General features: G+C 44.3%; 2 protein-coding genes across 2 annotated transcripts in view; one reads left to right on the top strand and one right to left on the bottom strand.

Moving 5' to 3' along the window:
- Positions 1 to 7,018: 7,018 nt before the first annotated feature.
- On the bottom strand, positions 7,019 to 7,735 carry LOC311222096 (tetraspanin-7-like; the record flags this gene model as incomplete). Its single annotated transcript, XM_084306214.1, has 1 exon — positions 7,019 to 7,735. The coding sequence occupies one exon, from the start codon at positions 7,733 to 7,735 to the stop codon at positions 7,019 to 7,021; it is 717 nt and encodes a 238-aa protein (XP_084162340.1).
- A 15,834-nt stretch (positions 7,736 to 23,569) lies between these two features.
- TRABD (TraB domain containing) overlaps positions 23,570 to 24,523 on the top strand; it is a 31,742-nt gene continuing 30,788 nt past the window's right edge. The window contains exon 1 of the mRNA XM_084298184.1: positions 23,570 to 23,652. The gene's annotated coding sequence lies outside the window, so the exon portion shown is untranslated. The remainder of the gene's footprint in view (positions 23,653 to 24,523) is intronic.

The raw sequence follows: 24,523 nt of genomic DNA, 5'->3' as shown, positions 1-24,523 counted from the left end.
AAGGAAAGCAGTGCTTTTTAAATAATAGAAGGCTCTGTGGGCAAGCAGATTAATCTGTGTTTCATATGGTAAATTAGAACCAAACAAGACATTTTACAGTGTTAGCTTGATGAAAATTAGTACGGCCTTTTTCTTTTTTCTTTCTTAAATATATAATATGATATATTATGTGATATATTATATGATATGTGAAATATATAGGAAGTACTAGAGAAATCCTACTGCATCAACTTGGAGGGACAGAATGGTGTTTCAACATTGCTGCTAAGCCTCCTGCAAAAGGAAAAGAACATGATGAAAAGTGTCCTGAGCTAAAAATTGAGTAATACATAAATGTGAATATTATAAGGACACAAAGACATGATACAGAATGGAAATAAAGGACGGCATCCCTGACACACTGGAAGCACGACATTTATAATGCATGTTAGAAAGCTGGCTTCAAAACAGCACTCACATTTCCACTTCTATTTGTTAGGGAGATCTGTATTAAGCAGTTAATTTAATACAGGGTATATGTCCCAATGACCTCTATCATGGGATTTAAAATTAGTCTCTATGCTGCTTTCAAACCATGAAGATCAGTTTCTGGGCGTCTGGAACACATCTGGAAGAAAGACCTGAATTCTACCTCCACATTCTCCAGAAAGTATCTGCTGACATGTTCATTTTCTGATGAGTTTGCTCAATGGTACCTTCTAAACTTCATTAATTCAATTTAATAATCACCAGAGCTTATCTAAAACCACTTTTCTTTCCTTGTAAAAAAATAAAATAAAATAAAATAAAAATAAATAGCTTCTAGTAATAGCAATAACAAAATCTACCACCAAGCCAACAAAGAAGATGTATAGTTTTGTTTGTTTGCATAAGTAAAAAATACATGTTATCTAATAGAAAAATAGTTTTCTGAAAATTATGACTTTCTGCCAAATTTTTCATATGATTAAAAAACAGGAGGGTGACTACTAGAGCTAGAAAGCTGCTGTTAGTAAAGCCAGGCAGATAAAGAGGTTTCTTTTCAAAAACCAGTTGAACCAGGAGCTGGGACCTGGAAGGACTGACGGACTCCTGAGCTGGGAAGGAGTTGGCTCAAGAGACCTTGAAATCTGCCAAAACCCAACAGCTTAGATGAGCTGCTTAGATAACAGCTTAGATAACAACACTTTGTGAATAAGAAGGGGAGCTACAGAAACAGGTTTAGGAAGGGCAAAATGGACAAGAAAGTGTGAACATGCTACACTAGTGGCATATTTTGCAATATCTTGGATTAATGAGTTTCTAAAATGGGACGTTACTTGAAGACAATGGTCAATCAGCTCCAGAAACAAGTCACTGAGATGACAGGGTCATGGAGAAATTTTGCCCAGAATCACATACAAATGTCCTTGGAAAGGGGTGGAGCAGCTGTTTTCAGAATCCTGCTTATTACCTAGGCATCCTGATGTCTTCTTCAACAGTGTCAGCAAGCAGATCTGTTTCCAGTCACAAGATAGGCATATTTAGCTGTTGGATTCATATTTCCTTTTGTAGTTACTCTGGGCAAACTCTGCAGCAAAACTCAAGGTGCCATGCAGTTGACCTCCACCTCCATCTGGCAAGAATGCCAGGATCTGGGGGTTACAGGGAGACAAGAACACTAGGTCAAGGAATGTGACATATGACTCCAGCACAGTTATGGGGAAAAACATCTTGTCAAAAAAGTCTTTTCAAGAAGTCTTGTCAAAAAAAAAAACAAAAAACCATCTTGTCAACAGCAAATGTCAGAAACAATGTAAAAGGCATCCATTACCTGAAGAGGTTTCCTCTGTGTCGTGGCAGGAATGCTGAAGACATAGAAAGTAGAGCACTGTGCTGTGCAGGCCATTTTCCCAACACTACCATTTTAGCTACTTTGCCTCTAGATTACTAAAAGGCAGCAGCAACCCAGCGTAGTCAGGACACAAAACAGGTCTCTGCACAATCAGGAAACAAAACAGCACAGAAACATCCCTGGAAGGCACACTCAAAATGGTAAGAAATTAGTAAATCTACTCTTACTAATCCTATAACCAAAATACTACCAATCCCAACTCTTCAGTCAGTCCCAGAATTGACCAGGGATGCTCCCAGCACTCCAGCTTAGTGAGCTGGAAGAATTGGAGCTATCAGACATGATTAACACTAGGTAGGAAAGATTGCTTTTCTCAGGTTTTATTACGAGAGTATATCACCACTTTGAAATGCTGACACCTTAAGATGCATGCATCTCAGGATTCAAGTTTCAAACACTACTGAACTCAAAAGCTTGCTGCTGTGAATCCAGCCCAAGGATGACTCTAGACAGTAACAGAACAGGAGAAAAGGAGAAGCAAGGCTTCACAGAGACAGCTTCAAGCAGATTAGAGAAATCTTTATAGAATTAGAGCATTTGAAATAATGTTTAATTTGATAATTTTAAGCCTGTAGCCCAGATAAGATTCTTGGCTAAATTATATTACATGGATTAAAATCATTTACAAAAGATTTCCTCTCTGCAATAGACAGTCTTGAGTGTTCTTTGCAAATGAGACGTAATATCAAGGACAGAACATCATGTTGCTTAGGTAGCCCCTATTTTTTTCTGTTGCTATTTCATCCACAAGCAAATTTGTATATTTGACCAATAAATGCAAAGCTTCTGAAAATGTTTGTGTGCATGTGTTTATCTCCTCCTTGATAATGTGGGAACACCATATCCTTTGATATTTGAATTTCACTGCCTTGTAAAGCAGAACAGGACAGGGGATGACAAAAGAAAACTGGGTTAAATTGTGATACTTCACTGGTTTCTCAGCAAACTACAGTGACTTCCTTCAACATTACTTTTTTCAGCTGTTTGAGACATAGTTTGAGATGTGACAGGGAAGTGGCCCAGGGAAGCCATTACTCTCAGGATTCCCGATCCATTACAAAGCCCATTTTTAGTTCTGGCTATCTGTAGTGGGAAGTTCAGCTACACACAAGTGCAGTAAGTAACTTGTGTAGGAAAAAATATCAAAACACTCTTCTAATTTGAAAGAGTCGTATCCTTGGTGATCTAGATCATTGTTATAAAATAGACCCTGTTTCATAACAAGGGTCTAATCTTACCACCCTGCTAATCCTAAACCTCAGCCTGCCCAAACAACAGCACTGTTGTTTCTACAGTTGCAACATAGCCTGCTCCTATACTTACTTTGGTATGTGTTTTAATTGATTAAATAACACCTAATGTTTCTGTAAATGGTGGGATCAGCTTATATTCAAGTATACCATTTTGATGAGTGACTTTGTGCTGACAGGATGACAGAAAACAAAGACGTGTTCCAGCAAGGGCTGGATGGTGCCGTCTGCTTTAACATTTTCCAGTTACAGCTATTCTGACCATCCAGAACAAAAATAACATTGAATCTAAATCATTTTAAAATTAAATTAAAGTTTGGTAACTGAGCACAAAGAAATCAAGACAACTGTAACAGCTACTGGGAATATGCTCATCTGGGAGTGATTAGAAATGAATGACATTTCTGCCATTCATTTACAAAAGTTAATGTTATTGATTATTTGCGGAACTACCAATAAACAGTCAACTAAATCTCACAGCTGGTCCGTGAAATCTTCAGTGATACAAATATGCCTAACCTCTTTGTGATCATTTGCCAAGGTTTATTCTATTTCAGTGAGGGTAGACCAAGAGTGTAGAGTGATGGTTTATGTTCTGAATTATTCATCACATTGAGTTGATGTCCTGAGACTCAGGCCTGGCCACCACACAAACATGCACTGGTATGCTTAAATCTTGGTCATGTCACTCCTGTTCTGATTAATGGTCATTTTAACAGTTCAAGAATAAAGCAAGTGCACTGAAGTGCATATCCACACAAGGTTTTTGATTATGTTTTAACAGCATCCTTCATTCTGACTGACAGCTGTCATATAATGCAGTCAGGATCAATACCAGAAATAATTTTAGTAATCAGTGGAGCAAAAAATACCCAATGCCATATTCTTGTAAGCTTTCAAATCTGATTGATTCAGGTGGAAGTTGTTGTGATAAATATGGTGCAACTCCATGTCCCTTTCTGACACTCTCCACAATGTCTGTGTTATTGCTTCTTTAATTGATCTTTCCAAATGATAATAATAATAATAATAATTAAAAAAAAAAAAGCATAGTATACTTCTGTCTTTACATTTCAGTGCACACTGCATTTCATTTACACTTTGTTGAATTGTGCATAGCCGTTCTGAAATACAAGTACTGAGCTGGATACAAAACAGGGACTTGCATTGCTGGTAACACTTGATACTTTATTTCTGAAGTACCACTTCCCACACAGATTATACATTTTGCCCACTGGTAGGACTGTACGAAATGACAATGATTTCCAGAATACAACAGGAATTCTATTAATGCACAATTCAAAAACAAAACCCACAACAAAAAATGTGTTAGGACAGGGACTTTCACAAACAAAAATAAAAATGATTTTCTGTAAAATAAGAAACAATAAAAAAAAAAATCCATGCTAAAAAATGAAGCATCATTTTCTCTATAAAGAGAGATTTCCAACACATTTCCATAGTTCATCTATGCAGATGAATAGTTAAATGACCACAAAACCTTTTTACATTGCACTCTTCACCTGGAACGTGATTATTGTACTACCTAATGTAGCCACCTAACATCTTAGCAAATGGACAGTTAAATAAAGCCACAGCTTTATTTAAATATTAGCCGCAGCTAATACTCAAGCACAACATAACTGTTAATCCATGTCTATCCATGGAGGCACAAATTTCTTGCCCCAAAAGTATACTTCAGGCTTTGTATCTTAAGCAATGCCCTATAAACACTGTGAGATGAGGGCATCTTACCCCCCACCACCTCAAACCGCAGAAATTATCAGTATGAAACCCATTTCCTCTTTCTACACTTTCGATATTGTGAGCTTTGGTCAAAAGAACTGATCCCAAGGAAATTATTTCCACAAGCAAAGACCATTTATATAAATACAGAAGCAAAGTCAGTTTTGTGTGCCTGGACTCCAGTAAGTGCTGGATACTCCCTGCTGCTCTTTATAGATTTTTGCTTGTAGATAGCATTCTGGATTGAAGCAGTTAATCTGGATTAAGGGGACAAATTGCAGCACTGTCCCCAGGTCGGAAATAGTTACAGTTTTACAGGGGGGACAAATTCACCATAGAATTGACTGATCCCTTTCTCAGACAAAAGAAGACCGTCAGGGAACAAAGGCTTCACCATCACAAAAGACGGTAGTTTTGTCCAGTTATTTTTAAATGGTATGAACCATTTACAGACAGCAAAGATACCTGAAATCAGAATCTTTTGGAGTGAAATACAAGTTTTGCTCTGGCTTCAACCCCAGAAGCACTGTCACAAAATCCTAGAAGTCCATTTTCAGTGGTGGAGTGAAAGGGGAAAGCACAGAAATACCGAGACAAGGTGCTTTTAGGGACAGAAATTGTGAGAATTTAAAGAGGGTGATGAGAGCTCTTACCCCCTGGGGAATGTCACCCTCCCGAGCTATCAGTCCTCTCCTTCTTCATGGCACATTTCCTGTCCCACTCATATTTGTTGGCATTTGTCCATTCTCCACGGTTTGCTAGCTACATCCCTGAAAGATGTTAACTCCTGCAGTTCTTTTGTGGTTCCCGGTTCTTTTCTGAAATCCTCCCTCCCCAGTTTGCTAGGGAAGAAGGGTGCTCAGTGTGCCTTTGTGCTGCCAGCAGGGAGACAGCTAAAAGGCAATTTCTGAGATGTTAAGGAAGAGGGAAGAAGCAGGGGCGAAGCTCTGAAAGTTTAGGACCCTCTGAAGTGCAGGGCTTGCTCTTCCTAAAGCTCCAGATACAAACCTAAAGACGTTGGGAAAAACAAAATCCTTTAAATTCACACTGCTGCCTTTCCTGCACATACCCAGGGCCACCCCCCAAGTCTTGGAGTTCTCTGCTTCCTCTAGATTATATATGTTATATCTGATTCAAAGAGTAGGTATGGAGCCTCAGACAGATCCTTTGAAAAAGGAAAAAATCAAGGAGGCTGAGGGCTGTTTTTTAGAAATTGTTCTACAAAACAGAGTCTGTTCTGCTCACCCTGAAGTTAACAGCAGTTCAGGAGAAACTTCTCATGGGAAATGCACCCTTCCCTCCTCTTGCCACCCCTAGTCTGATCAGTTCCTACCATTTTTGCCATCCTCTGCTCCAGCAGGGTTTGAGGTCTTCTTTGCCCTGCAAAGACATAACCTGCAAAGCCCTGGCTGAAGTACGTCCTGCAGGAGGGAGCAGTACTTAGAGCTACAGCTCCACCTCCAGATGGAGACCGGCATCAGAAACACCACAGCAGGAAAAACACCCGGACAGCTCGAGTCCATACACAGCGAATGTACAGAACTGGACATCTTTGCAGGGAATTCACCAGACAGTGAAACACAGTTGGGGTGCATGCTGCTGGACAGTCCTTGATGGCACCTGCTGGCACAGCTTTGGTGTCCCCAAACCAGACGTGCTGCTTGTGCAGTCCTGTTTTCCAGCAACATTCAGCAGTTCCCAGTCTCAGAAGAACACTCACTCGATGAAATGCTGAGAGGTCTCTCATGCTCCCACAGGCCCTCTCCTCCTTCCTGTCCCCCCTTTCAGTACTTCAGTGCATTTGCAGCACTCAGAAAACTGGTCAGCCTTGACCGTGCTGTCCCTGTTACCCCAGAGGGTGCCGTTTGTCCATGCTGCCTCTCTTCCCTCTGTAGGAGAGGTCCAGAGACCCTGATGGCAATGGTGACCTGCTGCCATGGAGGGGACACAGCCAGGACAGGAGGCTGTGGATTTGCCTGTGGTGTTGATGTACCTGACACAGGCTCCAGGAAGGAAAGGGAGCAACGAGGAAGACACTCAGGTAGAAGTGGGGACAATGAGGAGAAGGTTTTCCAGATGAGGTGCACCAAGGTCTCCTGGAGGAAGGAAGGGAGCTGGAGGGGACAAGGAGCAGCCCCTGGGGGAAGTCTCAGCATGGGGTGGCAATGCCCAGTGGGTGGGCAGGGATGCGGGCAGCCATCAGGCAGGCCAGCACAATGCCGATCACCTGCAGCGCTGCCAGCCCCAGGGCAGCAGTGGCAACAGAAAACATGTTGCTGCTGACGAAGGCTGAGACCTTGCTGAAGCAGCCATCACGGTGCAACCCGTAGATGTTGGGTGGGCTCAGCCGGCAGCCCCACCGGCCCCGGCAGCAGCTGAGGGGCACCGAGCCATTCTGCTGGAGTGCCCAGGGCGTCGTGAGCCAGTCGTGGTAGCTCTCCACGCCGCAGCAAGCCAAGGCACGCTGCAAGGCATCCAGGGCGTCTGCCTTCACCTCATCCTCGCCATAGGTGTTCAGGGCTTGGCGCAGCCCTTCCTGGAAACCCCGCGCCACGTCCTGGTGGTAGAGGAGCCCCGAGAGCCCTGCAATCAGCCCGGCCACCAGCACGGCGCTCAGGAAGGCGCCGTAGGTGCGCAGGAGCCCCCGGTGCTCCGTGGCGGCGCTGAAGCAGCCCAGAAAGCCCCAGACAATGACGGAGGTGCCTGTGGCCAAGAGGATGGCGGGGGCGTCGGGGTAGTTGCTGGCCGACAGCGCCAGGTAGCCGCCCAGCCACACCTTGGCCCAGAGGCCGATGATGAGCATGGTGAGCCCGGCTGCCCAGAAGACGAAGCTGAAGGCCATGAGGGACAGCTTGAGTGCCGTCATGGTGCCTGTGGCGGGTGCTGAGGGGCTGCGACTGTCAGCACTGCCACTCCCTGAGGGCGCTGCTCCCTGGCTGGGGTGCTGGCAGGGAGAAGAGGAGAAGGAGAAGAGAGGAGAGAGGAGAAGGTAGCCAGGCACCTGCTGTGAGTGGTGCTTCTGTTCCAACCCAGCCTTTTTCACTGCCCTGGCTGTGGGCGCGGCCAGCCCGAGGGCGTGAGGGTGCAGCCGGCCCTGGCCCTTCCCCGTAACTATGAGGCGGGTCGGGATGGGTCTCAGCCCTCTGGAGCCCTGAGGTGTTTGTGTTTTAAACAAGGACTGCACCACCTGAGGGGAGAAGGGAATGGGCAAGGGCTCAGGCTGCCCTGCCCGGGCTTGGCTGCCTCCCTGCCGTCGGAGGGAAGGGGCTCCTTGGGCAAAATCAGTATTTACTGGGATAAACTGCAGCCCAAGATGGGTCTGGGCGAGGGTCTGAGCATTAGGAGGAGCACCTAAACAAGTGACTGCTAATCCACAGGAAGCATAAAAATCTTTTAAAGGAGAGTTTTATGTTTATTTCTTTGACAACCTGTTGTATTTAGGATGCTTTCAAGAAACAAGACTAAATCCATACCTGAATGCTAACTGTACAGTCAGCGGTTCATTCTGTCCTGATTTGCCCAGTTGGAAACTATTTTCCAGGTGGCCTGACTCTGTTAAATATTCACCTGATTCAGCCAGTGATAACACTGAGCAGTAGGGAAGGCATCAAATGGCAGTACAAGAATGTCTGCGAATGTTGCATAACAAGTGGCCCATGAAAGTCTTGTACGAGTCCAGACTGTACACCACTCCTTCAGCACAGTCTCTGCAAAAGATAATCTGCTCCTACATGCCAGGTAAGCAAGAGCTGAAAAGGAAACTGTACATGAAGCAGGATCTCAGGCAGAGATAGAATTAGCATCCCCAGAGCTAATTCATGCTAAATGACCATTTTCTCTTTAGCATTTCTCAACAACACCACAAGGGGTGCGTAGTACTCTTCTGTTTAAGATTTCAAAGGTTTCATACCATCACCATCTGAAAACAGAAATGACTCAAAGGCATTGCAAGACACAAAGTTGATCTTCGTATGTCTTCAGCAGCTTGATAAATTCCGTTATCTACTGACATACTACCAGACTTCCATTAAATGTTTGTATTGCTTTTGTTAAAATGTTTTTTAAAAAAAGCAATTTTAATGAAATATATATTACTACAGCTTTGTAAGTTGGTGAAAGATCTTTAAACCTATGCAGCTTACTAGATCTCTGTGCAAACTGTCAGTCTCTTTTTATTTTATCTATAATGCCTCATCCTGAGACAATCCTTTCAACTGCCACTGATAAAACTTGGAGTAAAATAAAACTTGGAGATTTTAGCTTGCATATTCTACAGTCACATCAAAATGTTAGGTCAGACTGCCCTGTTGCTCACATCTTTATCAAACTCCTTTAGTACTGAAATCTCAGGTTTAATTGTGTTCCAATGGTAATTTTTGTGTGGAAGTTTGAGAAAAACTTTGTGTTGGCTTCATTCTGTTACAGAATCACAGGAAGAAAGGAGGTGCCTTTTATATCAGTTTAACACATTAATTTAATATACATTCAGAAAATCATAGTTGTCGAGGCATTGATATAGTATAATAATCACTTAGATGCATGAATAATTGAAGTAGCAAAGGACTGTATGTTACAATTCCTGCATTTTACAGATTTGCTTTTTTTACAAGAATGAATTCTTCATCAGTTTCTTGACAGATTAACTCTGTGCTACTTCCTTTGATTCTCAGATCTTCTCAGGAGACTCAAAGATCTTCATGTCAAGATGATTCAGGAATGACGACTCCATACTCTAGAAGTATCCCTCAGTACATTGCATTATATTACCCAGTTTAACACTAAATCATGTGGCTAATATCCTCAGTGAAGAATAAAAGCTCATGGCAAAGACAAACTAGACGTTTGCCAGTCTGGCACTTGATAACCAATGGCTAAAAGGTGATGTGTGTTCACTTAGGTTCACCTAAGTCAACGTACAGTTTTGGAAGGCTCTGAAGGTGACATTTCATGAAGCAACATTTCCTCTGGAGCAGTAAATCTCTGTTGACCAGGCAGTTGTCAGTCATGCAGAGAAAAGTCCTTGCTGTCCTTGGAATGGGTTGATCATTGCTGAGCTGCCATCTTCCAACCACCTGTTTTTTCTCTCAGGGTTTTACACCATTTCATATCAGTGTTTTTCCTTTCGAATCCTTGAACTGCTAGCTAGCCACATCTCAATATTACCTGCTGCAATGTTGCCTTTCTTATCTGGCACAGCTCTGTGTACTTTCTCACAGTTCTTTCTCACAACTTAGCAATTTTTTTTTTCAGACATTTCTCAGAGCTGGTGCTATCAGAACAAGGTCTTGTACTGCAGGCTGCTGAAACCCATAGAAGGGCTACCCCTGCTACATTGGACAGTCCTAATGAGGGGCTACAGCCCCTTTCAACAGGGCAAACCTGCAAAATTCTCTCTTTGGATATTTCCCAGATTTGAAGGTTTGGGATCCACTTTAAGGAACCTAGATAAAGTGTTCTCTGTTATTAATTTTCCTTACAGTTAAGGCAGCTAGGCAGCACGGGATTGCACAGATATCTGAGGGTGTATTATGCCAGGGAGGAGCAGGTGGGAGCATACAGGGCACAAAGGCAGATCTGTCACCACCCAGGCTCCTCTGGTATGTGTCAGAGATGAAGGGTGATGCAAAGAAAATGGAAATCTAAAAGTATCTCCTTAAAGAAGTTTTGTCATCTATCAGTGCTATTATGAAATATTTAATAAATTATGACCATTAGTTTCACTGTCGGTTAAGTGCTGAACTTCCTCCAGAAATCATGTTAAGTATTCCAGATTAGAAGATGTCAGATGATATCAACATCTGTGCTTTTTTTTTTAAATCAGAGTTAAATGGGTTGATGGGGCCAAATTCTGCCCATTTTCATAAGCTGGGCCACTGGGACTGTTTGGGTAGGTGAAGGAAGCAGGACTGGCCTCCCTGAGAGTACGTGAAACTGTGTATGATGAAACACATCCAGTGTATAAAAATAACCATACTAGAATGGCTTGATTTCAGATATTGGCAGAATCATAAAATATGTTGGCATCTTCAAAAGAAAACTGTTACAGAATCTTGTGAAATCATACTAGTGAACAAATGTTCACGATCCTGCATGTGATATATGGACTGACAGTTTGATGAAAGGGAAGTGATATTCCATTACATGTCATCTTGCAATGCAGAGTCTTGGAAATTCTGTAAGAGAGGACTCAGAGGTGCCTAACCCACCGGTGAGAGCAGCAACACCAGTTATCAAAGAGTGGTTACAAGCATGGGCAGCAAATGTGGTGAGATTGACCTTGGAAACTGCAAACTAGCATATCTTAGAGAAAACTGGTATGTAGTGGCAGGAAGAAACCTGCCAAACACTGAGTCTGAAGGATATGTGGGTGATAGCTGAGATCTAATTAGGCAGTGCTTCGCAATACTACTTGGCACAGAAAAGCAGTCTGCTTAAAGCAGAGATTTTCCTTTTTATTGCAAGATTAGGTGCTTAGGACTTCTATCATAACAGTATAGGAAGAGGGAGTAACTTCAAAAACAGAAAGGGGAAAAAAAAAAAAGCACTATCAGCTTACAGTTAATCACAAAATACTTCTTTTGATGTTTGAGAATTCTCATTTGAAAATCAGAATTGTTGTGGAAAATGTGTTCCCTTTTTATAGGACTCTCTCAAGTTCATAAATCATGAAAAGGTCTGAAGACATCCTGCTTGAACTGAACTGCAGATTTACATATTTCAAGACAACTGTATTTTCTCTGCAAAAATAATACTCTTATTTATCCCAGCACTTCTCTAATCATGTTCTCTGTAGTTTTCTTCTCGATCCCCCACCTTAGGAGAGAGAATCAGAATTATTCTAAAGATGAAAGTATAAATTTCCTTTGAGTGCTGAAGATTGCTTGTAGGAAAATTAGATTTGAAATTAGATTTGAAATTACATGGGTGGCTGCTACTTTGAGCTTAATTCACAAAAGGGATGAAAGTATCAATTCCTGATCTTAGATTCTGAAAACTCCTCTCCCAGTAGCAGTCTGGGTTTGGATGGTGTTTCATTTTCCCAGCTGTGTGATTTTCTGTATGAGTTCTTTGCAGTTGCAGTAACAACCTGTATCCAGCTCTCCCCTCTTTCTCAGCGGGCCCACAAAACCAGCTCTTTTTCCTCCTGCCATGCTCAGCAGGTCTGCTGCTCTAGGTCTTCCCAAGGGCATGCTGGTTTAGCAACTAATGCAAAGCAGAGGGGGAAGGAAGTGTGTCCTTTCCCCACCCTTTGTTGTCTTGCAGGAATTTAATGTTGTGAGCACCTACCTGGAAAAGGGAGCCTTGAGCTCAAGTTCTTTTGCTACTGGAAGGAAGTGAAATAATGCTCTCTGAGGGAAATAATCATGCAGTGTGATGTTCTGGTTGCTGTTTGCTTAGTCTGTCTAGCTGAAGCTGTTCTTTGGACCTGAGAAGCTGTTCCAGTTCTGATTTCCCAAATGCTAGTTTCTTATGTTAAGCAATTTGTAGGGGAGGAGACTTGCTTTGTTAAAGGGGAGATCAGGTGCCAGAAGGGCCTTGCAGCAGCTCTGATGATGGTACCCCTGAGATATTCAACCTCTTTCCAGTACTTGTAGATTCTCAGAAGAAAGGCAGTGTTCACAGCTCTGCTTTCCTTAGATAACTGAATGAGATTTTCACGTCACCACTCAAAGAGAGGTACTTTAGCTGCCAAAGTAGCTGCATTTTGGGGAAAACTAAACTCCTGTGATGCCATCGTAGTGTCCTGCTGATGTTATGCCAGCATACTGCTGATGCTGCATTATGGGTATTTTCTTGTCCTGTGGCATGCTTAAAAGCTCTTTAAATACAGAACAAAAATAATTTTTTTGTTGTTAAATCTGATTTTGTGATGTTTTGTTATGTTGGATAATATCTTACACCATAAATTCCATTGAATTCAATAGGAAAAGTACCTTATTCAGTGTGAGGACAGTTAGAGTCAAGCTGAAATGTTTTGTAAGTAAAACCAAATGATATCTTTATTCTAAATCGAACCAGGTGGGACAGAAGTCATAGTTTTGCACTTTCCCGGTGAGCACTGTGCAGCATGGATCTGGTGCAAGCCCAGGCTGGATGGGGAAAGAAAATGAACCAGGATGAAGAGAGAATTTCCCTTTGATCTTCCCATTAACACTGGGAAGGGAATGTGTTAACTTTCCATAACACAACTCTTCTCCAACTGTGAGTCCCTAGAAGGTTATGAAACACCACATACCCTTGGCACCTTCACAAACCCTTGATCCAAGAGGAAATATTGGATCAACTGCTTCTGTTTTGTCAGTGGGACTGTGCGATACGCAGCCTGAGCAGACCGGAATCAGCACGGTGTAATTCCAACTAGCTGGCATAACTGAGCAGGAAATGTCTTAGCCTGCAGCAAGTGTGATCCTGAGGCAGAACCCAGCCTGCTGTTTCTTGTAGTGTACTGTACAAAAAAACAGTGATAGCAGGAGTGGTATGTTTTTTGTGGTGAGCTTATTTTAGAAACTATGGTATACAATCTCTATTACAGATCAGCTACTTTGCTATTAATAGCAAGGATCAGAGCTCCCTTGAACTAATGATTAACATCTAATGTGTTTTTTAACCTTAAAATAGAACACAAGATTTAATTTTAGCTGTGGCTTCACAGGAGTTCCAAAGAATAACATGACCTATGCCTTGAGCAAATCTCTCAAGGAAAATTCAATGCACTTTCCACTTAGCCCACAGAAAACCATGTTTATGTGCTGAAAATCAGATATGCTTCAACACTAGTGTATCCAAATAGCGTGCAGGATAGATGGGTGGAAAAGACTGACAAAGTACCATGTCAGAGGAATGAAAAAAGAAGCAGGTCTTTAAGCTTCTCATTTTAGGGAGCAATAGGAAGCCAAAGCAATTTTAAACATTGCCAAATTTTATGCCTGATCTTAGAACCTAATTACTGATTCTCAATTTCCACTTGTTGCGTTAGGTGCTGAGGTCATGAAGTGTTTCATGTACTGGGATTTATGTAATGTGTATGTTGAAAGCAGTTAGGTGTACTTGGCAGGTCATCATTCATATAATATTTACCTACACTTACATATATACTTACATATATATGGATTTTTTTTATGGATTATATAGGTAATACTTACCTATATATGGATTTTCATGTAAGGGAGATTTCCAAGATCTTTAGCAGCAAAAATCTATTTCACTTTTCACTTAGTTGGTCTAATTTTGTACCACCTTTGCTGGCTTTGAAAATTAACGACCTCGCTTCATTAAAACCTCTTTTCCCATCTTATCTTAAACAATCATCATTATACTAATTATGGACTAGCAAACACAAACCAAAATAAATTAGGGTAAATTAGAAAGTCATGTAGCGTACACAGCCACCTCCAGGTCTGTTTTTAGCACAACTTTCTCTCTGCCATGTTTCCAGGCTCTGACAGATAATGCCATCTCAGGAGAGGGCAAGGTGACCACACACTGTGTTGAGAGGTTGAAGAACGCCATGGGGCACAGACTGTTATCTTGGGGTCACTGAAACCTGTGTCCTTGCTGAGGTGAACAGTGATGGAATTTCTAAAATGCAGCAACATTAGAGAACCAGAGGATTTTCCAAGCCTTGGGGTCCAGATCCATGGATTTTTACAGCTTCCTTGTATTGCTCACATGGAGTGTGTTGTCCTCAAGCAAGCATCACTCTTGCCTGTTGTAAAGGTCATGGAAAGCCTTGTTTAAAGGAAAGAGTCTGCATGCAAACAACGCATCACATGGCGATCATTGCCTTTAACAGGGCATAATTTGTCAGCCTGCCTGCCACCTCTGATACTCTCAGAAAAGAAGAATCTTGTTCAGCTCTCCTATGATGGTAAAATCTTAAACATTGTTGCTATGATTTTCCTTGAAAAATGTGTGTTGCACTATTCATGCAATGATATATCTTGTCCATATGCATAAAGCATTTATCAGCATAATAAAAAACATGAGGATTATGGGAAGTTTTCTTGGAGTTTCCTGTAGGAAGGTCTGCTGAGTACTTTACACTTTTCAAGACAATTTTCACCTTTTTTTTTTTTTTTTTTTTTTAAGGGTCACTGGTCTTTAACTACCCTGGGTTAAAATATTCCATTGCAGATTGAAAATTTCTGTCTGAAATACATATATATATTTTAGCTTCCAGCAACAATGGTTGTACACAAACTCTTTTAAAACGGTTTAGGGTTAAAGCACTACTTTTCTCCCTTAAAAAGAGTATTTCAGATATCTCCTTATAGCAAGCACTTCCAGGTTTTGGACTAGAGACTTGAAAGCTGGGAAAGGCTAAGAAGGATATTTGCTCTAATTTTCAAATAGAACTGGTTAAATTTGGCCAACTATAAATCTCTGCTACTTTACTTCACAGTCCTCAATCAATGTGCTACATTTTCTTTGGAACTGTTGAAGATATCCCCTGTATTGAGCACAGTTCAGGGTTTGCCCTGAAATCTGTGCTCTTTGCTACTCTCATCCCCTTTGGCCATGTACTGGAACTGTATTTTTCCTGTGCTCTCCATGTTCCTGCTGACAGTACCCAAGCAGGAGGAAAAAACTGTTGCAAATGCAATGTCAAAAGTTTGTCCAAAGGTCAAAGTTCATCTTAGTAATAGGGGTGACATGGTAGTACAGTGGGACAAGGACCTGGAAAATGGAAATATATGCTATTTGGATATACTAGTAGAAGTAAATTATGTTGGAGAGGACTTGGATTTGGAAATCAAAAGACAAATGAGGTGGAGATAGTCGCAGCCTTCCCATTCAGACTGTCCTTTCTGGTCAAGAAGACAGCAAGTAGAAGCTGATTTTTGAATGTTTGTTTTTTATTTACAGTCTAAATTTTGAATACTCTGACCAAAAACAAAAATAAATTTAAATCAAAAACCAAACCTTGAATGTCTGAGATGGGTTACCTGAAATTAGAGCACAGTTCCTTGTTTTGAAATTTCATGTCATCTCCTTTGACAGGGTATAATGCAGATAAATTAATCCAGGTTGGTAAAACAACCTGTAACTAATAAAAAGAAAGAGAAAATTAGAATATCTAACACTGGGAAAAAAAAAAAAAAAATTACATAACTAATTAAATTTTTGTTGTGAAACTTAACCATGCACAATTATTTCTTCACACTTGATGAGGAATGAGGAACGTTGCAGTCAACTCAGGGATGGCTAATTGCTGTCTAAAATAAAAACACAATTACCCATCTTTAATCTTAAAGATTCAAAAGGCCCTTTTATCTCAGAGCTAAAGGAAGATTTATGTTACAGAACTATATTTGAATTCTTCCTAAGGAAGTAGATACAGCAGAATGTACCCCTAGGCATATACCACTTGATTCGTCCCTGTGTGGAATAGTCACTCATTCAAAGTGAGACCAAATCTGCGTGCAGTAAGTAGTGGGATAAAGCAAAGACAGAGTAAGCACAGGAATCAAGACCTATAAACTGTGATAGAAACGTTAACTTACCTTTCATCATCCTTCAAATCACCTAGATGCTATAGTCACCTGCCACATCTCTAATTTGCTGTCTTTAACTGTTCTCTGACTGCTTTGTTAACAAGTTGTCTCATTAAAAGACAACCTGGGAATCCAACATCCTCATCTTCTTGAAATCGTAGAATCATAGAATATACTGGGTTGGAAGAGACTCACAAGTCACCCACTGAATTCAACTCCTGGCTCCACACAGGACCACCCAAAAATCAGACCATGTGTCTGAAAGCACTGTCCGAATGCTTTTTGAGCTTCATCAGACTCAGTGCCATGCCCACTGCCCTGGGGAGCCTGTCCCAGTGCCCGACTACCCTTTGAGTGCAGAACCTTTCCCTAACCCCCAGCCTGACCCTCCCCTGTCCCAGCTCCATGCCATTCCCTTGGGTCCTGTCGCTGTCCCCAGAGAGCAGAGCTCAGCGCCTGCCCCTCCGCTCCCCTCGTGAGGGAGCTGCAGGCCGCCATGAGGCCTCCCCTCAGCCTGCTCTGCTCTGGGCTGAGCAAACCAAGGGACCTCAGCTGCTCCTCATACGTCTTGCCCTCTAGGCCCTTCACCACCTTTGTAGTGCTGCTTTGGATACTCGGTTACTCAAAGTACTTAGGAAAAATTCAGATTTAGCTAGCAGATCTCTGCTCTCTGTAATGCAGTTCTGGTCATTATTACCATCCCTAGGGTGTTTGCTTGTGAAGAACTTCATTTTTGATATGGAATTTCCACTTCTGTGAAAATAATTTCCTAATTTAAATCGGGTTTAGTGAAATTTGCAATTATTTGTAAATATTGTATCACAAACTTTGCGTTGTAATGGCAGCTTTGAGATGTATCAACAGGACATTCCTCATGCCAAGTAAAGCTCTTGGCACTGGTATTTACTATCTGTGGGTCTGCAAAGATCTCTTCCTTACTGTGTCTGGTGTACTTCTTTCACAGCTGAGTAGTAGTAGTATTTCACAGTCTTATGCTTATTGCTATTAGTTCCTAGATTCTCATCGGCAATGGACGGACAGATTACAAAGGTGCTCCTAGGCCACTGCCACACCAGGCAGGACGGGTTTCCGTAAGCCCTCACAAGTTCAGTAGGGTCAGTAACCTTGAAGTGAAGGGTGGTAACCTTTTAAACCACCATACCAATAACCTTCTTGGAGATACTCAAAAACTACCTGGACTTGGTCCTGGGCAACCTGCGGCAGGTGGCCCTGCTGGAGCTGAGAGGGTTGCACGAGAGGGTTCTTCCAAACTCAACTGTTCTGTGATCCTCTGCACCACAAGCCCTAAAGAAGGGTAGAAGGAAGCTGTCCATTGTGGTCACATGCTAGCTTTCACCTCACTGTTTCCCTAACAGAGCTCTTTTCAAACTTATTTCCCTTGTATATTCTCTGCCTCCTCGGAAGACATTTGGCTTAAAGTGAAATTGTCGTGTCAAGATCATAAGCATGGTCAAGGCCCGCCTGCTCCACACCTTCAGCTTATGCTCAACAAAACAAGAAGCATATCTCCTCCTTGATAATGTCTCCTTCCTTCTCTTCATTCTTATCTTAGGTGTAAGTCCCAGGATTTTCTGTACAAAATTTGAACAAGTTTAATTTCAGAGGCACAGGAACAGACATTTTGACTCCAATCCATGGCAGATAACTAGATATCCTGATAGATGTAACTTTGTATTTTAGGTTCTGATTCTGCATTATACAACTATTCCTGCTATTGAAACATATACACAAACACAAAGTAACATCAAGGCAGGCTAATGATTTTAGTAGCAACTTTTTTTATAGGAGAAAGGGACTAATGGCACTATGAAGGGGACTTTCAGAAATTAACCACTTTCCCCATCTAGTCTATGAAGGGAAAAGCAGCTGGGATTTGTGAATCAGATAATCATGTGTCAAGCTTGATTATTTTTTGCAATCAAATGACACTGTTTAGGAAAATAAAAAGTTAACAGTATTGATGCTCTCCAGTCTTAAATCACTTGCAGTCTCAGAGCTGATGAGCAGACAAGTTGATAACAGCCCTTTGACTATCTGATGTTAATCCCCTGTAGGAATATTGTGCGTGGGGAAGCCACTGCACCACCTACTCCAAGCTAACTTACTGTTTACTTTGCACATTCCCCTGGGGTGAGCAGAAAGCAGGCAGCACCTGCCCTTTCACTCCCCAGCTCAATTTGCTGCAGGACAAGCTGTCAGTCTTCAAACACATTGCAAGGTTGGTAGTGCACTGGTGAGGAGGAAATAATTTAATTGAAAAGTCCCATTGCTACATCAGTCTTTTCACTGCAGCTTTAAATTAAGGTTCTGGACCCATCCTTTTAATCCTTGTCTACACATCTCATATTGACACCAGCAGTGATTTTCAGTGGTTCACAGCTCTGCTTTTATCTTTAACCTGTTTATTTATTGAGAGTGATTACACCAAAATGTTCTCATAAGGTCTCAAATGTAAGTCAGAATAATGTGCACTAAGGATTGTAAATTGGCTTTAACCCAAACTTTTCTGCTTTGTGACTCCAATCCAGACTGTTATAATTTGAAAACAACCCTGGGTTGTTGTTTTGTTGTTGAAAACAACACTGGATTTAATTGTTTCTGTGTAGGAACAAGACCATCTATAACAGCTTGTTGTTTTAGTATATAACATTGTCTCTCCTTGTCTTCTAAAGCCTACTGGCATTATGTTCTGATAGGGGACTTCTGGATACCTTCAGTGAACTGAAATATTAACCAGTGTGATCCTAGGCTCCTCACAGGGGCACATCTTAGTTTGCTGCTTTGCTAACCTTTCTTGTGAAGAAGCAGAGGATCTGGTTTGCCTCCTGGGCAATCATTCTCCCAGTTTGCAGTGTCAGTCCCTGGACAAGGGAAGCCCAGAGCATCTCTCACGTCTGCCTGGCTGTCACAGCAACATGGTGTTGCTCATTTCTCCTGCCTCACAGCCTCCCCCACAAATGATCCTGAAAATGGCCCTGTGCTGACAGAGCTAACAGCTTCTCTTACCCAAACTACATTACTTACAGCTACTTGCAACATCAATACGCTGTGTTGTGTAGGTCTGCTGTGAATGTAATGGGGATGGGGAGAGGAATAGGAAGATTCAGAGGAGGACCAAGGGGGCTGCAGCCCTTCCTCCCCCTCTGCCATCAGTAACATCCAATTCCACATGGATCCAGCAGGCTGCATGCCTGCCTGCATCAGGCTTGAGCACCAAAGCCTCACAGCAATCAGCTTCCCCCAGCTTCACTTCACAGCAGCAACTTGTGAAGGACCAGCCCCAAGTTGTAAAGTCTGGAGAAGGCTAAGCCAACCCAGCATGCGGCGTGGCTCTTTCAATTTCCCAAACCAATTTTCCTGGAGCCAGTTCCAGCTATGTTCAAGGAGCAACATAAATCTACACCGTGCTTCTGTGCTTAGGGAACTAAGTATATTAGAGCTGGCCTGCGGATGCCTTTTCTGAACGCTAACACAGCGGGGACACCCCCAGTTACAGAGCCCAGGGACCCGCAGCTGCTGACGCCCGCGGGCCGCCAGAGGCCGCCACAGCTTCGCGTCTCCGCGGCAGGCCCCGGGGCTGGGGCGAGGCGGGCTGAGGCCGGGGCAGCACCGCTGCTACCGCCCCCCTCGCCACTATCCCCGCAGGACGGGACCCAGCCGGTCCCCCCCGGGCCTCCTCGGCTGTTTTCAGTCGCCCCTTGCACCGCCGGGCTCGCCTTTCCAGCGCGGCCCCTGCCCGCCCTGTTCCCGGAGCCTTCTCCTCAGCGCGGAGGCGACGCGGTGCCCCCCGCCTGGTGGCCCGCCATGGGTGTCCCAGCCCCCAGTTATACTTAAAAATGTCACAGCGTGGTGGTTGTTGTAGGGGAAGGGGTGAAACCGGGGCAGCAGCAAGCGATGGAAACGTAGGGACCAGAAGGCAGAGGAAAGGAAACTTGGAGGCATTTGGAGAATTGGTGGCAGGGGTGGTGGTGGTGGGGAGGATGGAGGAGGGGTCATGACATAGACACGGACGGATACACACGACCCAAAGTCATGACACACACAAAAAAATGAAGGCGAGAGTTATATTCTCTTCAGAAACCTCTGCTTTGTCAGTCACAGGCTGGCAAAACTGCCAGACAAACTCTTTAGCCATCACAGATGACAGGAGAAACAGTAAGAAAGACAATAACTTTTCTTATCAAACAATTATTTATAAGATCTTGTCTTTTAAAATTCACAGAGTAACCCCGAAATGAGGCAGGCAACTGAAATGCAAATATGGCACATAGATCCTGAAGCCAGCTCCAAGCGTGGTTACCAGCTAGCAGGCAGCACCCCAAACCATGGTGTGCAGCACCAGCCTCAGCCCAGTGCCCACCTCTGCTGTCTAGAGGCCACGACTCAAGGAAAATGTTAAGACTCACTGGGCTAGAGAAGCCAAATTAAGACATGAAGACACTTAAATAAGTGAAGACTGCTACAAAGACCTGGGGAATGTGTTGTCCTCACCTGCAGCAAGGACAGCAAGAGCTAGTGGGCTGGCATCCAAGCCAACACTAGTGCTGGACTCTTGAACAACCTTCCTAGTGCTAGGGATTTTTATTGGTAGGACTGTTTGGGGTGAATCCTTTGGTACTGCAAATTCTTATGAATCTGTTGTGAACAGGCCAGACAAATGCTCACCCCGCAAGCTGTCAGGTGATCAGCCCCTGCAACCTGCTCAGGGGCTGATTCAAATGTCTTACAAGGTCTCTGTTTTCTGTGAAGCAGAGGTCACTGAAGACAACAGAGCAACTGCAGCTAATGTCATAGTCACTGCTGTCACTTCCTAAACAAAAAGAGGGAGAGAGAAATAAGAGAGAGAGGAAGGGGTGGAAGTAGAAGGGAGGTAGCAAAGCAGAGAATGAAAGAGGGAGAGGGCAAGTGCACTGAGCTCCACATCTTGCTCCCACCCCCTCTTGGAAACACCTACACCTAACAGCAGTGTCATATGCATAAGGAACCTTTCTGATTCTCCACACATTTATAAAATTACCTTAAATGTACCATGCTGTGGCTGATAACTATTCAGTGAGGCTCACTTTCAGTTTAAATACAAAAACAAAACAAAACAAAAAAAAATGTTTTAAGTAGAATTGAAGCACTGGAGAAATCCAAGCTGTCAAGCCCTTTCTTCACTATTGGCATCCAGCCTTGGCCTCAAAATAATCCCATGATGACATTTAAAGAAGATAGAAGATATACAAAGTGTATCTTTGTATACTTCTGTTCACAAACTTTGAAGAAACAGATTTATGTGTTATACTAGGCCACTTAGCAGACAGTGATGCCAGCGAGTTCTGGCAAGAGGGCACCTCAAACCATCCTAGCATGTCTGCTGGTGACAGAGCCACAGAGCCCTGTGCCCCTGGGATCACTGGCCACAGCAGTACCAAGGCCTGTTCTGTTTGATAAACTTCCTCTCATCTCTGTGCTCCCTCTCAGCTTTCAAATATGTTGTGTGCCACAGACTGGGCTGAAACAGTGCAGGCAGAGTCTCCAGTGGCATTGCTTCATGGTAGAGATCTGCATTTTACTGTGGTTGCTGTAAAGGCACGTTCAACCAATCCAGCTCCTGCTGAGCCAGCAGGCAAAGCAGTGCCTGAAGTAATTATTAGTGAAAGCACTGATACTGTTGACATAATCAGGGTGCAGCATCATGAACTAACTAACTAAATAAATAAATAAATAAAATAAAAGCAGGCTAGCAGAGTTCATGGTATTCCCACAAGCAAAGGAATTGCCAAATCAGATCAGATCAGGTGAGATGTTTTCTGCAGGCTAAGGCAGTGCACCCCAGCCCTAACCAAATGTAATCATTTGATCTTTGCAGGTGAAGTGTGGGAAGCCTGGGAACATGTCTGTAGTCTATTAAAGGGCTCACAAAGTTTGCACAAGACACTAGTGGTGTTGCAGCGGGAAGCACAGCTAAAAAAAAAAAAAAAGCTAAGGTATAATTTAAGACGTATAGCTTGAATTCAACACACTGCACTGCTAATAACTGAGGCTTGAGGGTATGCCTGGCACACTGTCTAGTTGAGCAAATCAGAATGAGGATAAAATGTGTGACTGGCTGTGTAAGGGACTTATTACGGGTGTGTGACGAGATTCAGGTCGCTGAGCTTTGTCACATGCTGCTTAGTCAACGCTACACAGGGATGTAACTGCTACCTGGCACATTGCAGCCGAGTGGGGGATCCCGTGTCATGGGCAGCTTATGGCTGAGCAAAGCTGATCCCTGGAAGAGGCCGGATTATGAACAGCCTCAGAAGCAATCAGCTGAGGGTAGCGGGGAGCAGGTGCACCTGCAACTGGCAGTGCTGGGACGGGGCGCGCTTGGATGCCCAGAAAAATCTTAAAAATCTTATGGCATCGTCCTAGGCTTTTGTTTGTTCGCTTGTATGTTTTCCAGAAGTTCAGGGTTGCCTATCTTATGCCTTTATTTGACTATGTGTAATTTGAAAGTCAGTGCTACCCTTCATACAGCTTGATGCGTGCTTCTACGGCACACTGAAACTCTTATTACACAAAACGGAAAGTGAAATTCCCAACTGCCTCAACATGTCTGTGCTTGATCGCTCCGTGCCACGTGCTCGCGGACCTCAGCCCGCTCCTAAAATAACCTTGACTGGGATGTACACGTGGAGCGAGTCTCTCCCAGCCCAGAAATTCTGTGATTGTGTGATTGTGTGATTCCGTGTGATTCCGTGTGATTGTGTGACACGCACCGCAGCTCTGTTCTGGTGAACCTGTGCCAGGTGCGGTGCTCGGGCTGCCGGGCGGTTCAGTCACACTCTCACCGCCCGTGACCCGTCAGGAGCAGGGCAGGGCAGGAGGCAGGGCAGGAGGCAGGGTAGTGCCCGCACCAGCCGCTATCCGGGAGTCCCTTCGGGCTCATCTCTCCCGAACCCCTTCCCGGGGGCAGCCGCTCGCTGCCCGCCGTCACCGCCCGCCCCCCGCTACCTCAGGGCGCTGCCCTCAGGCAGCGCCATAGCCTGGGCCGGGCGGGCGGCTGCCTGATGGCGGCCGGGCTGCGGGCGAGCCGCACCTGGGAGTTGTAGTCCGCCGCCCCCACCCCCTTAGCACACAGTGGGCGCTGACGGACTACATCTCCCAGAGTGCCCCGCGGCCGCCGGCCCGCCCCCTCTGTGACTGACTAATGCCGCACGTTGAGCCCCGCGCTGCCACCGCCCCCCCCGCACCCGGCAGCGCCTCCGCCAGCGGCGGCCCCGGGCGGGCGCCACAGGTGAGGGGGGCCCGGGGAAGGGGGGCGGGAGGGGGGCGCTTTCCATCGGCGTGGTGCTCCCGGGGGGCGGCGGAGGGGGCGAGCCCGGCTCGGGGCGGCCCCGCAGGGGGGAGACCCGGCTGGGTTGGGCTGGGGCTGGCGCAACTCTGCGCGAAGTTGCGAGGGGCGGCTCTGGGAGGGCGCTGCCGCGGGGCCCCCAAATCCCGGAGGGGCCGGGGGTGGCCTCGCTGCTCCGTGTCCTGGGGGTGCCCGGCGGGGCGATCCTGCTTGGGAAGCTGGCGGACAAATGGGGAAGGAAAAAAAAAAAAATCAAGGTTTCGTGGTTTTAATTGCATAAGGGGGGTAGGCCGTAAGCGGTCAGGGAGGAATGCCCACGCGTTGAGTGGTCTCGAGCTGCGTGAGTGTCAGTGAGAGCACCGGGTTATGGTTGCGGCCTTTGTTCGTGCCCTGCCGTTAGTGGCTGACGGCAGACTTTCGAGTTTCGAGTTGCTGGCTGGGTTTGTCAGGCAGTCTGAGCAGCGTCTGGCGCTTGGTCTGAGCTGTGGGCTCAGAGGCTGCTGAACTGGGCGGCAGGAGAGCTGTAGGTATGCTTCAGTGCGGTCTGGCTTCCACAGGGCAAATACAACGAGATATTGCTGCTGCCACCACAGCTGTGAATAAAACACAGTGGTATTGGCATCTTAGTTGTGAGAGACTCATCTGAATGTGTTGTGTGGGGGTTTTTTTTGTTTTTTTTTTTTTTAATAGTATTTTCTTGAGAAAGCATTCCTAATTTGCTGCTTGGCAAAAGTGAAGAAAGATTTGGGGCAGTCCTAGAGAACGAAAACAAAAGAAAAAGAAAGATAGAAGGCCAGAGATAAGGGTGCTCCGG

Source organism: Netta rufina, assembly GCF_964035555.1.
Source record: "Netta rufina genome assembly, chromosome: 1".
NCBI classification, from domain to species: domain Eukaryota; kingdom Metazoa; phylum Chordata; class Aves; order Anseriformes; family Anatidae; genus Netta; species Netta rufina.
The sequence above is the reverse complement of the archived record's forward strand: the minus strand, read 5'-3'. Positions and strand labels throughout refer to the sequence as shown.